This window comes from Penaeus vannamei, chromosome 20, assembly GCF_042767895.1.
Source record: "Penaeus vannamei isolate JL-2024 chromosome 20, ASM4276789v1, whole genome shotgun sequence".
Lineage (NCBI taxonomy): Eukaryota > Metazoa > Arthropoda > Malacostraca > Decapoda > Penaeidae > Penaeus > Penaeus vannamei.
In genome coordinates, this window is record NC_091568.1 from 15,180,156 (window position 1) to 15,192,655 (window position 12,500).

At 40.7% G+C, this 12,500-nt stretch overlaps 3 protein-coding genes across 4 annotated transcripts in view; 1 reads left to right on the forward strand and 2 right to left on the reverse strand.

Annotated features, from left to right (window-relative positions):
• The window catches only part of Su(P) (prostaglandin E synthase Su(P)), an 8,435-nt gene extending 7,445 nt beyond the window's left edge, over window positions 1-990 (forward strand). Inside the window, exon 6 of the mRNA XM_070135070.1 lies at window positions 257-990. Coding sequence (XP_069991171.1) covers window positions 257-539 — 283 coding nt within the window. The 3' untranslated portion in view covers window positions 540-990. The remainder of the gene's footprint in view (window positions 1-256) is intronic.
• A 4,574-nt stretch (window positions 991-5,564) lies between these two features.
• On the reverse strand, window positions 5,565-7,882 carry LOC138865147 (uncharacterized). Its single transcript, XM_070134520.1, has 6 exons — window positions 7,502-7,882; window positions 7,079-7,223; window positions 6,778-6,904; window positions 6,412-6,567; window positions 5,990-6,057; window positions 5,565-5,827 (listed from the first exon to the last, which is right to left on the reverse strand). Exons 1-6 carry the CDS (start codon window positions 7,880-7,882, stop codon window positions 5,565-5,567), a joined length of 1,140 nt encoding a protein of 379 aa, XP_069990621.1.
• Window positions 7,883-9,285: 1,403 nt separating this feature from the next.
• The window catches only part of LOC113816958 (2,4-dienoyl-CoA reductase [(3E)-enoyl-CoA-producing], mitochondrial), a 5,736-nt gene continuing 2,521 nt past the window's right edge, over window positions 9,286-12,500 (reverse strand). The window contains exons 3-8 of one of the 2 annotated variants that reach the window (XM_027368950.2): window positions 12,468-12,500; window positions 12,149-12,260; window positions 11,675-11,774; window positions 11,148-11,367; window positions 10,224-10,399; window positions 9,286-9,779 (exon numbers count right to left, since the gene is read on the reverse strand). The exon at window positions 12,468-12,500 is cut by the window's right edge and continues 148 nt beyond it. In XM_027368950.2, the coding sequence (XP_027224751.2) occupies window positions 10,250-10,399; window positions 11,148-11,367; window positions 11,675-11,774; window positions 12,149-12,260; window positions 12,468-12,500 (615 nt within the window). In that variant the 3' untranslated portion in view covers window positions 9,286-9,779; window positions 10,224-10,249. The remainder of the gene's footprint in view (window positions 9,780-10,223; window positions 10,400-11,147; window positions 11,368-11,674; window positions 11,775-12,148; window positions 12,261-12,467) is intronic. The other variant, XM_027368951.2, reaches the window with a different exon arrangement.

Here is a 12,500-nt window from a genome sequence, read left to right on the forward strand (position 1 = left end):
CATGTTTTTGCTATGAAGTAAATGACTGCCCTTCAATTTAATGCTGTCCAACCAATATTTACCTATAATTCCCAATATTGTAAAGTCTTAAAAGCCAAATGATAGACACTGTAGAAATGAAAGGCTGTAAATTTCTAAATCATAGGAAAGCCAAGAGATTTTCAGGAATTTTCTTCTTGTGCACTTTAGATTTTTCCCCTTCTTTCTCTCTCTTATTGATTATTATTGTTTAACTGATTATTTTATTTTATTGCAGGCACCAGATTAAAGATGATGTTAGAGCATCATTTTATGATGATGTCAATGTGTGGCTCAAGGCTTTAAAGAAGAAGGGAACGAAATTCATGGGCGGAGACGAGCCAAATCTATCAGACCTGACTGTGTTTGGTGTTCTGACTGCTGTCGAAGGATGCGACGCATTCCAAGACGTTAAAAGTAACACCAAAATAACACCATGGTTTGAGCAAATGAAGGAGGTTGTGTCTCAGCATGGAGGAGCCAAGTTAACCATGGAGAGAGGCAATTTGTTACAAAACTAAAAGATGTCTAGGCTTACAAAAATGTCAGTATCAAGGAGTTCCCAAAATTCTTAGTGAAATTCTTGTAAATTCAGGGTTCTTATTAAGTGGAGCAGTTTTGGGTTTGGTAAAATCTTGCTAAATTGATTTTGGTGTAGACATTTGAAAGTATTGATAGTGCAACTGCCTAATTGTGGGATTGGAAATTTATCAGCATTAATTTTTCTTTTAGACTATCGATTCAGCTTCATCTACAGTCAATTCGAAAATATAATTATTTACAATATTTCAGAGCATTAACTACAAGTTGTTACACTTTCCTATTTCTCCTTAAAAATTTCTGTGTACCCAGATCTACATAATCTCTAACAGTTTTAATGTTATTTTGAAAACAGATTTTGCTAGCAACCATGTATGATTTGTACAGTGTATCATATTGGGATGTTGTAAATATAAGAATAATATTTATAAATTGTTCTTCTTAATAATCCTCTGCTTAGAACATTAAGCATTTGAGAAGTTAAGTTGACAAGCACTAAACCTTTAAGGGTGCTTCAAATTTCTCAACATTTTCACAAGCATACAAAGTGCATGCCATGGGGAGGGGGTTAACCTTCTCACACACTTTTTAGATTCCATGAAAATGCTGATGTCAGGTTGTATTGAGTACTTAGTATCTGTGGCTGAATACCAATGTCTATAAGTGTTATTAAGACCTTGGCTGAATACAGATTTCTCAATCTAGCCTTGCCTTCATTAATGATTTTATAAACATTCAACAATTAATTTTCGTTCATAAAGAAGTGTGAATCACGAATCAAAAAATATCACAAACCCTATTAGATTTTAATAGGTTCACTTGTGTATAGAGGAAAGAATGTTTTTTTTTAAACTATTTAGAGATGAGTAATCTTTCCTTTGTAAGTATTGTATAGTGAAAGTCTGTCCAAATGATCCAGCTGACACAAGTGAACAGTTTGCTTACTTATAGGGTATCCACTGAGCACACAAGCAAACCAATGAAGTACCTGTACTGATTGTTGTTCAAAATCACCAGACACTGACTAGGGTTTGACCATTTATTAAGTATTAAAGTTTTATTATGATTCTAGCCTTCCTTTCAGTGTAATGCTAATTATTTCTTCCCTTCCTGCAATCATCACTAATAATTCTTTTAAAAAGGTTATTCAAGAAGAGAGAAAAACAAAAACGAAGCATTTGGTTGTGTCTTGTGTGTGGGCTATAAATGGTTAATGGTTGAAACAAACAGATGTGCTAGATATCTAAGGTCATATATCACTATGGTGAAATATTGAGGTGAAAAGGGTAAATGAGTTAACAATTAGTATAAAGAGTGTTGAATATTAAAGGTTATAGTGTTATAGGGTAGTATGATAGGGAAAAGGGTAATGAAGGGGTGCAAGTGATGTAAGTTAACATTAATAAAGGGTATAGGGCGATTGGATGGAATGGGGATGTATCTGTTGTTGGGGAACATTGCTTTAAGGTAAAACTGGTAAAAGAGCTGTTATGAAATACTCAACGGATAATACGGATAAAGATGACTGTTGGAGAAGTGTCAGGAAAAGAGTCTAGGGGATGAAATAAAGGGACTGAGGAAAGAGGTGAAGTATCAGGAAGAGCGTCAGGAGGGGAGGTATCCAGAGGAGGACACTGTTGGGACAGAAGGGATTTACACGAGTATCCAGGTGGGAGGGAAAGGATAATGGAGAACTAAAAAGAAATGGTGTACATGAAGAAGGAGAGGATGGGGTATGTTGGGAAAAAGTAGGAGGAAGAGGGGTAGGGGGAATTTGCAGGGGAGGAGGATGGATATCAGCAAATACTTTGAATGTAAAAGGACTATGAATAAAGGGATTGGAGGGTGGATGAGGGAGCGGAACATTTTCTTGGGTCATGTCTAGGATTTTTTGGATGTTTCTGGAGGGGATTTGGGTAGGGAGGTCTGAGAAATAAAGGATCTCTTGTGAGGAGAAGGGATGGATATTCGAGGAGCAGAGAAAAAGGAGGGTGTAGGAAAGGGTGTGGATGGTGAAAATGGTAGGACCCATAAAGTGAGGGGAAGGTACGTACTGGAGTATCTGAATTTAGAATGGAAAAGGGATTTGACCACGGAATAGAGAGAGTAGAGGTAGGATGGTTCAGGGTAGAGATTCAGAAACATCTGGTGGAGATGGGGGAGGGGCAGAGGACTGTTTTAGAATAGGTATAGAGAGAAAATCCTCATTATTATGCTTCCTGTCTAGCCTCACATATAGTGAAGCCTAGACAGGAGAACTGCTACCTTACATTCGAGCTTATAGACAGGGCAGCTCCTATAAAATACATTATGGGAGTCACCACAGTTGGCCAATGTATGTGACTGACCAGGTTGGTTACATAGAGGGCAGCGGGCTGTAGAGCGACAGTGTTTGGCTGGGTGGCAAAAGACCAACATTTCTGACATTAACGGGGAAGGGGTCGATGTGGTCGGACATGATAGGACAATCCACCAATATAAACTTCATGAGGAAGGTCATGTTTACGGAAGCTAATCTTGGCAATATTGATATGAGACTTATGCTGGCCTCTGGGAGGAATAGTTTAGCACTGTAACACTAATGCATCTGACCAGTTCTTGTCATATATGGCACAACAAGTTGGCGGATAGAAACAGTTCCAATACAAGTATTAAGCACGAGCTTGGGATTCTGATGTAACTGTGGCAAGGCGTGAACGATCGAAGTGACTGCGAAAGGTAACTTTGCCTTGTTGTTTCTGGAGACACTGTTGAAAGAGATGGGTATTCCCAGATTTGGGGACTGTAGGGGGTTTGTGTTGGAGGTTGGGGTTTTCAACGTTTGCGTGAGAATAGAATAGAAACGGATTTGGTAGTGGAGAAACGAAAGCCATGATTAGTGGTCCAGGAAGATGCTGATGATATTGCTGACTGAAGTTGTTGGAGAGTATGTATAGATGGACCACAGGAATAGACGATTAAGTCATCAACGTGTATTGATGACGCCTTCAATCTGAGGATAAGAGGATGGTGTGGAAGAAACAATTTTGACTTGAAAGGTGCATTTGGAAAGGAAGGATTTTGTAAAGACCCATGTTTCTCGCTTATGCCTAGAGAGGACAATTATTGGAGGATATGATACCGCCATGTGGTAACATATGCTTTCTCTAGGTCGAAGAATATAGCTAAAATGGATTCATGGGGTTCAAATGCGAATGTTATATAAGTCTCAAAATGAGCAAGGGGGGCTGCTGTGCTTCTGGCACGACGAAATCCAAACTGGAAAGGAGAAAGGTTATGTGATTCAAGATACCACATTAGCCGCGAGTTCACCATTCGCTCTAGTAGCTTGCATAAGCAGCTAGTTAGAGCGATGGGGCGGTTATCTTGTGGATGGGTGCCCGATTTATTGGGTTTTAAGAATGGGAGAACGAGGTTTGGTTTTCGCTCCAGTTCCTGTCGTCCAAATTTGATTATATATATTTAGAAGAAAGGATAAAGAGGAGGATGGGAGATATCTGAGCATATGGTAGTGAATACCGTCAGGACCCTTATGGCTATTGTGACATGATCGTAAGGCAGTCTGTAATTCTTAAGAAGAAAAGGGAGTATTGTATGGCTCATCGGAAGAGATGGAAAATGTGATGGGAGTACGTTCTTTGGTGGTTTTATTGGAAGTGAAGTGTGGAGAAAGATGAGAGCCGCTATTAACTGAAATAATCACCTAGCCCATTAGCGACTTGGAGAGGATCAGATATGTGAGTATCTCGATTATGGAAGACTGGGGCTAGATGGGGAGGATGTTTGCCTGATATTTTGTGAATCCGTCGCCAGATAGCTGATGTAGATGTGTATGTAATTGAGGAGACATACATATCCAGCTATTTGTTTTGCTGTTTCGAATTGTACGTCGAAGGTGGGCAGACGCCTTTTAAAAGACGATAAGGGCGGACAGGTGGGTGGGAGTGTCTCGTTTATATCGGTAACTATTCCACCCAGCCCACTTTAGACGGAGCGCTTTAGTACTGTACAGTCTGAGTTCCACCATGAAATACATTTAGACGTATAAGGTCTAGTGGACTGTGTAGGCAGCTGTTAAGGCTGTTGTTGAAAACATTTGTAGTTTGAAATGGATGATAATGGAGATGGAACGAGAGGTATAGAAGCGAGTGAAGCAAACGTTTGCCAGTCAGCTCTATTGAAGCACTTCCTTGGGGGATTAGGAAGTGGGACATATGAAGTGGGAGTAAGGACGGACGGAAAGTGGTCGCTATAGGGGCAGTGGTCTAGAATTTACCAATGATAGTCTGATAGAGAGAAAGGGGAACATAAAGAGAGGTCAAGACATGAAAATGATTGTGTGCGCATGTCAAAATGTGTGAGGCGATCGGAATTGTGGATAATGAGGTCAGTTGTGGAGAGGAAGTGTTAAAGGGATCGACCATGGGATGTGGTGGTCGTATCACCCTAAAGAGTGTGACGGCAGTTGAAATCGCCTGTAATGATGAAAGGTGGCTGAAGTTGAGAAAGTAAAGTTTTGAAGGCGTTAATGTCAATAGGAAGAGAAGGGGAAAAGTAAACTGAAATAATCCATCGTTGGAGAAAGATGCAGATAATAGGGATAATGGTTTAGAAAGGTCTAGTGCATGGAGTTTTTTGAGGAATTAGTAATGAGTAGTAATGGTAGTTTGGTATCGGTACTGGAGTATGTGTTAGGTAGGATTCTTGAGGACAGATGATGTTGAGGATAGGCATAGGGGGAGTTGTGGATATTGGAGTATCCGGATTTAGAATGGAAATGGATTTGATTGGGAGATAGGGGTAGAGGTGGGAAGGTGAAGGGTAGGGGGAAGAGATATTGTTGAGGATGTAGAGACAGTTTGGATACAGGGAGAGGAGTAGAATATTGGATAGTATTGGAGTCGGGTATGATCGAAAAACCTCGATGGAGTTTGTATCTGTGAACCGCCATTTCTGATTCAATTTTGTAGGTTGGGCAACTCCTTTAAAATACATTATGTGGGCCATTACACTTGGTACATGACAGTTTGCACGGCCATGACCAGGTTGGGCACATAGAGGGCATCGAGACATGGAGCGACAGTGCTTTGCAGGGTGGCCGAAACGCCAACATTTCTGGCATTGGCGCGGAGGTCGATATGGTCTGACTTGGTACGATTCCTTATAGAAAAGGTCATGTGTACGGAAGGTAATCTTGGCAATATTAGCCTTCCTGCAATATTAGCGTGGAGCTTTCGGTGACCTCTTGGTGGGATAGTGTAGCACTGTACTGATATTGCATCATAGTCATAAGGCAGTCAAATAGGTCTTCGCAGTCTGACCATTTCTTGTTACTGACAGGGCAATTATTTGGGGGAATAAAAAGAGTTTCTGTATAAGCATTAAGGGAGAGGTGGGGTTGTACAGGGAGAGGTTTACCAGTGAGGTCAACCAGGGTAGATATTGCATGAGCTTAGAGACTCAGATGCAATTGTGACAGGGCGTGAACGATCAGGACGTCTGCGGAAGGAGACTTTGGCTACTTGTTTTTGCAGGCATTTTTGTCAGAGTACTGGGCTGTTAGAGGTTAATGGTTAAAAAGCAAAATAAATGTGCTAGACATCTAAGGTCATGTAGCACTATAGGAAAGTATATTAAAGGGGTGAAGGGTGATAGCTATGCGTCAGCTATCTATAGTAATCTTGAAAGGTTAAAGATGGGTAAAGGAATTGCTGTGTGAATGGGCTATGGTGAGTCTAGGTAAGGGAATTACGTAATGGTTTCACGTGTGTATCCAGGAGGGAGTGGAAATGATAGAAAAGGATGGATGGAGGGAGAATGTACGTGTAGTTGGAGTTGAGGGGAGTGGGTTACATTGGGAGGGAGTAGGAAGGAGTGGTGTAGGGGGGATATGAGTAGGAGGAGGAGTTGTGTTGGGAAGGAGGGGTGTAGGGGCAATATGTGTAGGAGGGGTATGGATATCGGCAGTCACTTTGAGTGTGGAGGGAGCATGAGGGGGCGGTGTTGGGGCTGTAGTTGAGATTGGAGTGTCTGGGTTTAGAATGGCAAAAGAATTTGACTGGGGTAGGTAGAATGTAGAAGTGGAAGTAGGGAAGTAGATAGGTATAGGCCAGGGTTTGGGAACATCTTGAGGTGGAGAGGGAGGGGCAGAGCGAGCGACATAACTAGAGTAGGGAATATAAGAGAAACCTTGTCGGTGTGCTTCCTGTCTGGCTTTACGTAGAGTGCGACAATTTTTGTGTCTGAGTAGCTACCTCAGACTCAAACTTGTAAGTGGGACAGCTTCTATAAAATACTTTATTGGGACCACCGCAGTTAGCACATGTGCGTGTTTGTGCAGGGCAGTCTGATCGGTTATGACCAAGTTGGGCACATAGAGGGTATCGGTCTGTGGAGCGGCAGTGTTTGGCAGGATGTCCAAATCGCCAACAGTTTTGACATTGACGGGGAGGAGGTTGGTATGGTCGAACAGGAAAGGATTGTCCACCAATATAGATACGAAAGTGAAGGTCGTGTGTACTGACAGTAATTTTGGCAATGTTGGTGGGTTTCTTTCGATGGCCTCTAGGAGGAATGGAGTAGAAATGTACTGATATCACATCACGGTCTTTGAGGCAGCCGAGTAAGTATTCTCCACTATCTGACCAATCGATATCCATAGGCAGCTTACTGGAGAGATAGACACAGTTCCGGTACAAGTATTAAGAGTTGGATGAGGTTCTGCAGGAATGGGGTTGCCAAAAAGATCATTTAGATTTGTTAATGCTATAGCTTTGGTTTCAGATGTAACTGTAATGAGACGGGAACGATCGGGTCGGGTACGGAAAGGGACTGTTCACTTGCATTTGGAGGCATTGTTGAAAGAGAAGAGTGTTGCCTAAGGAGCAGTAGGGGGGATAACGAAAAATCGGTCCCATTTAGCTGGGCTAAATTGAGTACTTACGATATCTGTAGGGTTGTTGGTGGTAGAAAGATGGGGACATGTGGAAGAGGGAGTGTTGCTGCGGGGGGTAATATTACGGAGAGATGGAGAATAAGGCTGTAAGGTAATAATAAGGGAGGATGGGGTGTTTGAAGAAGGTTGTAGGGCTAAAGGTGATGAAATTGGGAGAGTAAGAATGTCTTCTGGAGATTGAGTCTCGGCTTGGGTGGGTAATGCCCTAGTAGGCATTGAAGAGTGAGCAGTAGTTGTAGTGTTCAGAGTCGTGGTCAAAGGAGAGCCTGGGGTCGGGGAGCCAGGAGAGATTGAATTGGTGGGGCTATTTGATGAAGGGGCATGCCTCATTACCTCTAATATGGGAATTACATCTTCATTGCTGGCCATGGGAAGCCAATGTTGGGGAAATAAATAGTCCAACCTCCAGGGTCCCCTTGAGGTGTAAGGACTAGACAACTAAAACGGGAATACCGTGCCTATGGTTCCCTCAGGCCGTTCAGGACTGGCTCAAAGTCAGCCTTTCATCCTTTCAGCAAGGCTCTTACACCTTAGGAAGTAGATAGTAGAAGGGATTGGAGAAGGGACGGAAACAAAACACTGGAAGGAGAAAAGGCCATGCAAAATTAGTTGAGTCGAAGGCTGAGGGCCTAGGCAGGGGAGATCCCTGCATTGGGTCTCAGTTTTCGTCTCATAAGCCCCCCCCCCCCCCTGTAGGAGTAATCACAAAAAACCCTGGCTGGGTCAAACAGAGTATTCAAAAGGGTTGTAGAGTTGAGAAATGTAGAAGGATGAGGACAAGAGGAAGAGGATATGGTGTGGTGTGGAAAGATGTAGTAGTGTGATGGGGAGGGCAATACGGGTGAAGAGTTGTAACAAAGGAGAATGCAGAACATGGAGGTAGTTGAGTAGATGGGTTTAAGGATATTAGGGTTGAGGGAGGGGTGTCATCTGGAGGTTGCATTATCTGGGTAGATGATTCAGGATGGGTTAAGTTGATAGTAGGTGTCATCAAGGGGGTGTAGAATCAGTTGTCGGAGCCGTGGTCAAAGGAGAGTCAGGGGTCGGTAAACCATAGGAGTCAGACTAGGGGGGACATCTGATAAAGGGGCAAGCCTCAATGCCCCTATTAGGGGTACAAAATCTTCATTACTGGCTATGGGAAGCCTGAAATAGGTGGGGATGATAAATGGTCCACCCCTCCGGGTCCCCATGAAGGGTAAGGGCTAGATAACTACCAAGGGAATACCGTACCCATGGCTCCCTGAGGCCGATCATGACTAGCAGAAAGTCAGCCTTTTATTTTTGTAACATGGCTCTCACATTTTAAAAATTAGACAGAAGGGGTTAGGGAAGGTAAGGAAAAAAAAAAGAAAGATGGAACAAAAAGGCCATGCAAAAATAGTTGAGCTGGGGGCTGAGGCCCATGGTAGGGGTGATCCCCTATATTGGCCCCCATCCCCATCTCCTAAGCCCCCCATCACGACAACAATGGCCAAGGAATTTGGTGGAGGGGGTCCAAGGGAGAGGTGATCCCCCACATTGGGCCTCAGTCTTTGTCTCTTGAGCTCCCCTGTGACAAGCAATGGATTGGGGGTTCCTTATGAACAAATACTCAGTTATTTATAACAGAAAAATATAAGAGAAAGACAGTTATAATATATGTCTTTTTGGCAACTTACTTCAGATATGCAAGATGTACGTCCTATGCATATTTTCCCCATACTATCAGACATGCTTTTGTTTTTACATACCAAGAATTAAATTTATCACTCAGGGGAAATAAGGATGCATAAGGATTTACAATTTATTATAGAAGCAGTATGAATTTGTTTGAAGAAAGAGGTGAACTGAAAGTAGATTTATCAAAATATACCTACATTTACATTTGAGCATGTATATATATACATATGCATTTCTGTATTATTACACAATATTTCAATACATATTTACATATGTTATCTGTATGACCTGCAAAGAAACTAGTGGCAAAGACCATTTCTCTATACAAAGTTAAGGAAATGTCGACGTTTTTTAAATCATATCAATAAAGCTAATTCAATATTTCTCTAAAAAGATCAAATACATATAATCCTTTGGGCAAAGAAAAATAGAAGACTCAAAAAATTCTCTGTTCTTCCAAATAATGTTCATCTTATTTCTTTTCCTTCTTGTTATTTCCTCGGATCATCTTTTCCATCATTTCCCACATTTCTGGTGTCACTTGGCTTAGCATGTTGAACTGGCCGGCCATGTTGCGATATTCTCCTCCATCAAATCCAATAGACTGAAGAATAAAAGAGAAACATTTTTAAATCATAGTTTCTACATGGTTCAATTGCAAATATATAGAGTATGATAATAGCATCAACCGGCCAGACACTGATAACATTCTTTGGAGCACTAATTGATGAGCATAAAGCATCAGCCATCAAAATTCATCAAATCATGTACTTGCATAACTACAACATTACAGTCAAAACTACCTCTACTTACCACTACTACTACTACTACTACTACTATGTATTCCTACAAGCACTACCATTAACATTATCTATCAGTTGTCTCCCTTAAATATGAATTTCCAAACATGAACTTAATGATTATGGGCATGCATATATATACATATGCACAGGTTCCATATAGACAACATCCACCTGCCCACATTGATAAAGATGTTTTTATCAATCATTTATCAATATTAATCAATTTAATGCCAAGGTGTCAGTACCCAATATCCAGAATGAATAGATCACTTCACAATTTAGCCTTCATCAGAGCCTTGTCTTTGCTTGTGGTTTTTCGAATCCGTTTCTCCACATTATCCCACTGTTCTGATGACATATACATAAGACCGTTGAATTCTCCTGATGCCAACCGAAAACTGCCACCATCCAGTGCAATGGTCTGTAATATTTGGGTTGGTGTAATATCACTGCTATAACTCAAGAGGGAGGGTGTATTTTCAATGTCACATTTCCTGTTGGTACATGTAGCTGTACAGAAAATTCATTCAAATTGGGAATGTTGTAGGAATCTTATGTTCCATGGTAATAGGCTGCTTAGGAACAACATCATTGGTAATGGGTGTTCAGGAAAGCCAAGATGATTAAATGGTTCTAGTTTATAGTTTATATATCTAAGGAAACTACTCTATGATTATGAGACTATCTTGGACTGCTTCATAGCATAAGCAGCATGGGGTGACTAGGGATTTTCAGATACAAAATCAGGGCATGATCCCTACAATTATTTTATCAATTTATCATGTTCACAGGATGCACTGCAATATCTATCATATGATGGAGATTGTGTGGCTATAATGTACATGTGATGGGAAAGATTTTTGAACTGGTGCCCCACACTGTCCGTGTGAGAATAATCCAAAAAGAAGGAATACTTTACCATATCGTGTGGAAGCACTAAAAAGATACTTATGATTTTTAATATTTTCTTCGAGTGTACATGAACATAAGTGTTTTATTTCATGTCTTATTATTGATCAACTCTATTCACAACTTTCCATTTCAGCATGCAACTTACAATCTATGAATCTATAAATCAATGTCCGTTCTCTCAAAATACCTCTACCTATATACCTACCTGTTAAGTCTAATACACAAGTTACACTGTACATGCATTAACAAAGACTTACCTCTCCACTCAGCCAAGTAGAATAATCAGACACAAGGTAAGTTGCTAGGTTTGCCAACTCCTCCACTTCTCCTAAACGTCCAGCTGGGATGCGTTCATGTGCGATCTGGGTAAAAGATCCAGTTGGGTCCAGACGGCTGAATGCACCCTCTGTCTCAATAGGACCCGGGGCAATGCAGTTGAAACGTAACCCATAACGGCCCCACTCTGCTGCAAGTGACCTTCAGAAATAAAAACAACTTCTTAGTTAAATTCATCCACGATATTCAAAGGTCTTAATATCTATTTTCCAATTACCACACACAACTCTACTTCACTTATAAGCTGATAGGAAGAGTCTTCAGACCTTGCAATTCTATTCATAACTGATAATTCTTTAGATTTTGTAAGTCTACTATTAAAAGACAATTTCTTGGGTTACCTATACATTTATATATAAATTACCTATACATTTCCAAGCTTGCCTTTCCTTGCCCAAATAGTCCTACAACCAAAATATTAATTTAAAAAATGAACATGAAGACTTACCTTGTCAGGTTTTCAACACCTGCTTTTGCTGATGCACTTGGGGATACAAAGCCAGAGCCACTTCTTGTGTATGTTGTTGTAATGGACAAAAATGCAGCACCTGAGGAGGAATTATGATCTGAATTTATATGCCTCTGAAATCACATTAAAGAAAAATTTCTTCTTTAAAGGGCTCTCATGAAGACCTTGAACCCTACTTCTGCTTCAATGCTCTATTTTTCCTTTCGTTTTGTGATTTGAAAAAGAAAGAATTTCAATATTCAAAACTCTATTTGAAAAATAAGTAATAGTACACTTTATAATCAATACTTTCTCATATTCTTTAGGCATTTACATGGGCCATGTGTAAGGGTAACTGAGTCATCTTTCCCTTTCCTCTATATGGAATTAATAACTTTTGTTGATCCTAATGACTATGACAGCAATAAATACTGTATCTGCATTTTAATATAATGGCAGGAAATGTTTCTATACCTTGGCCTGCACTGATAAGCCGCTTGCCAGCCTCTAGAGTCACGTAAGCTGTTCCATTGAGCACTATATCTGTAATGGTCCTCCAGGCATTGGCGCTGAGTCTCTCTGAGGGCTAAAAGAGAGTGGTAAATCATTATGGAAAATATTGCTGCAAATTGCTAGTCTTGCTACACATTTCTTCCAAAGCAACAAAGCTTTATTATACATACATTATAGAAAGACTATGATATGGGAAGATATAATCACAGTGCAAGGTTTTGTATTTTAAAGTCTCTCAATTTCTTTGTTTTAAAACCCAAACACATAAAATGCAACTCACTGAAATGAAGTTGCCTGCAGCATTGTTAATGAT

Coding starts and splice junctions, on each gene's coding strand:
- LOC138865147 (XM_070134520.1), bottom strand. CDS start 7,882: ATGGCCAGCAATGAAGATGTAATTCCCATATTAGAGGTAATGAGGCAT. Junction 7,224..7,501: donor CCAACAACCCTACAGATATC/GTAAGTACTCAA, acceptor CTCTCCAGTAAG/CTGCCTATGGATATCGATTG. Junction 5,828..5,989: donor CTCATGCAATATCTACCCTG/GTTGACCTCACT, acceptor ATGCAATATCAG/TACAGTGCTACACTATCCCA.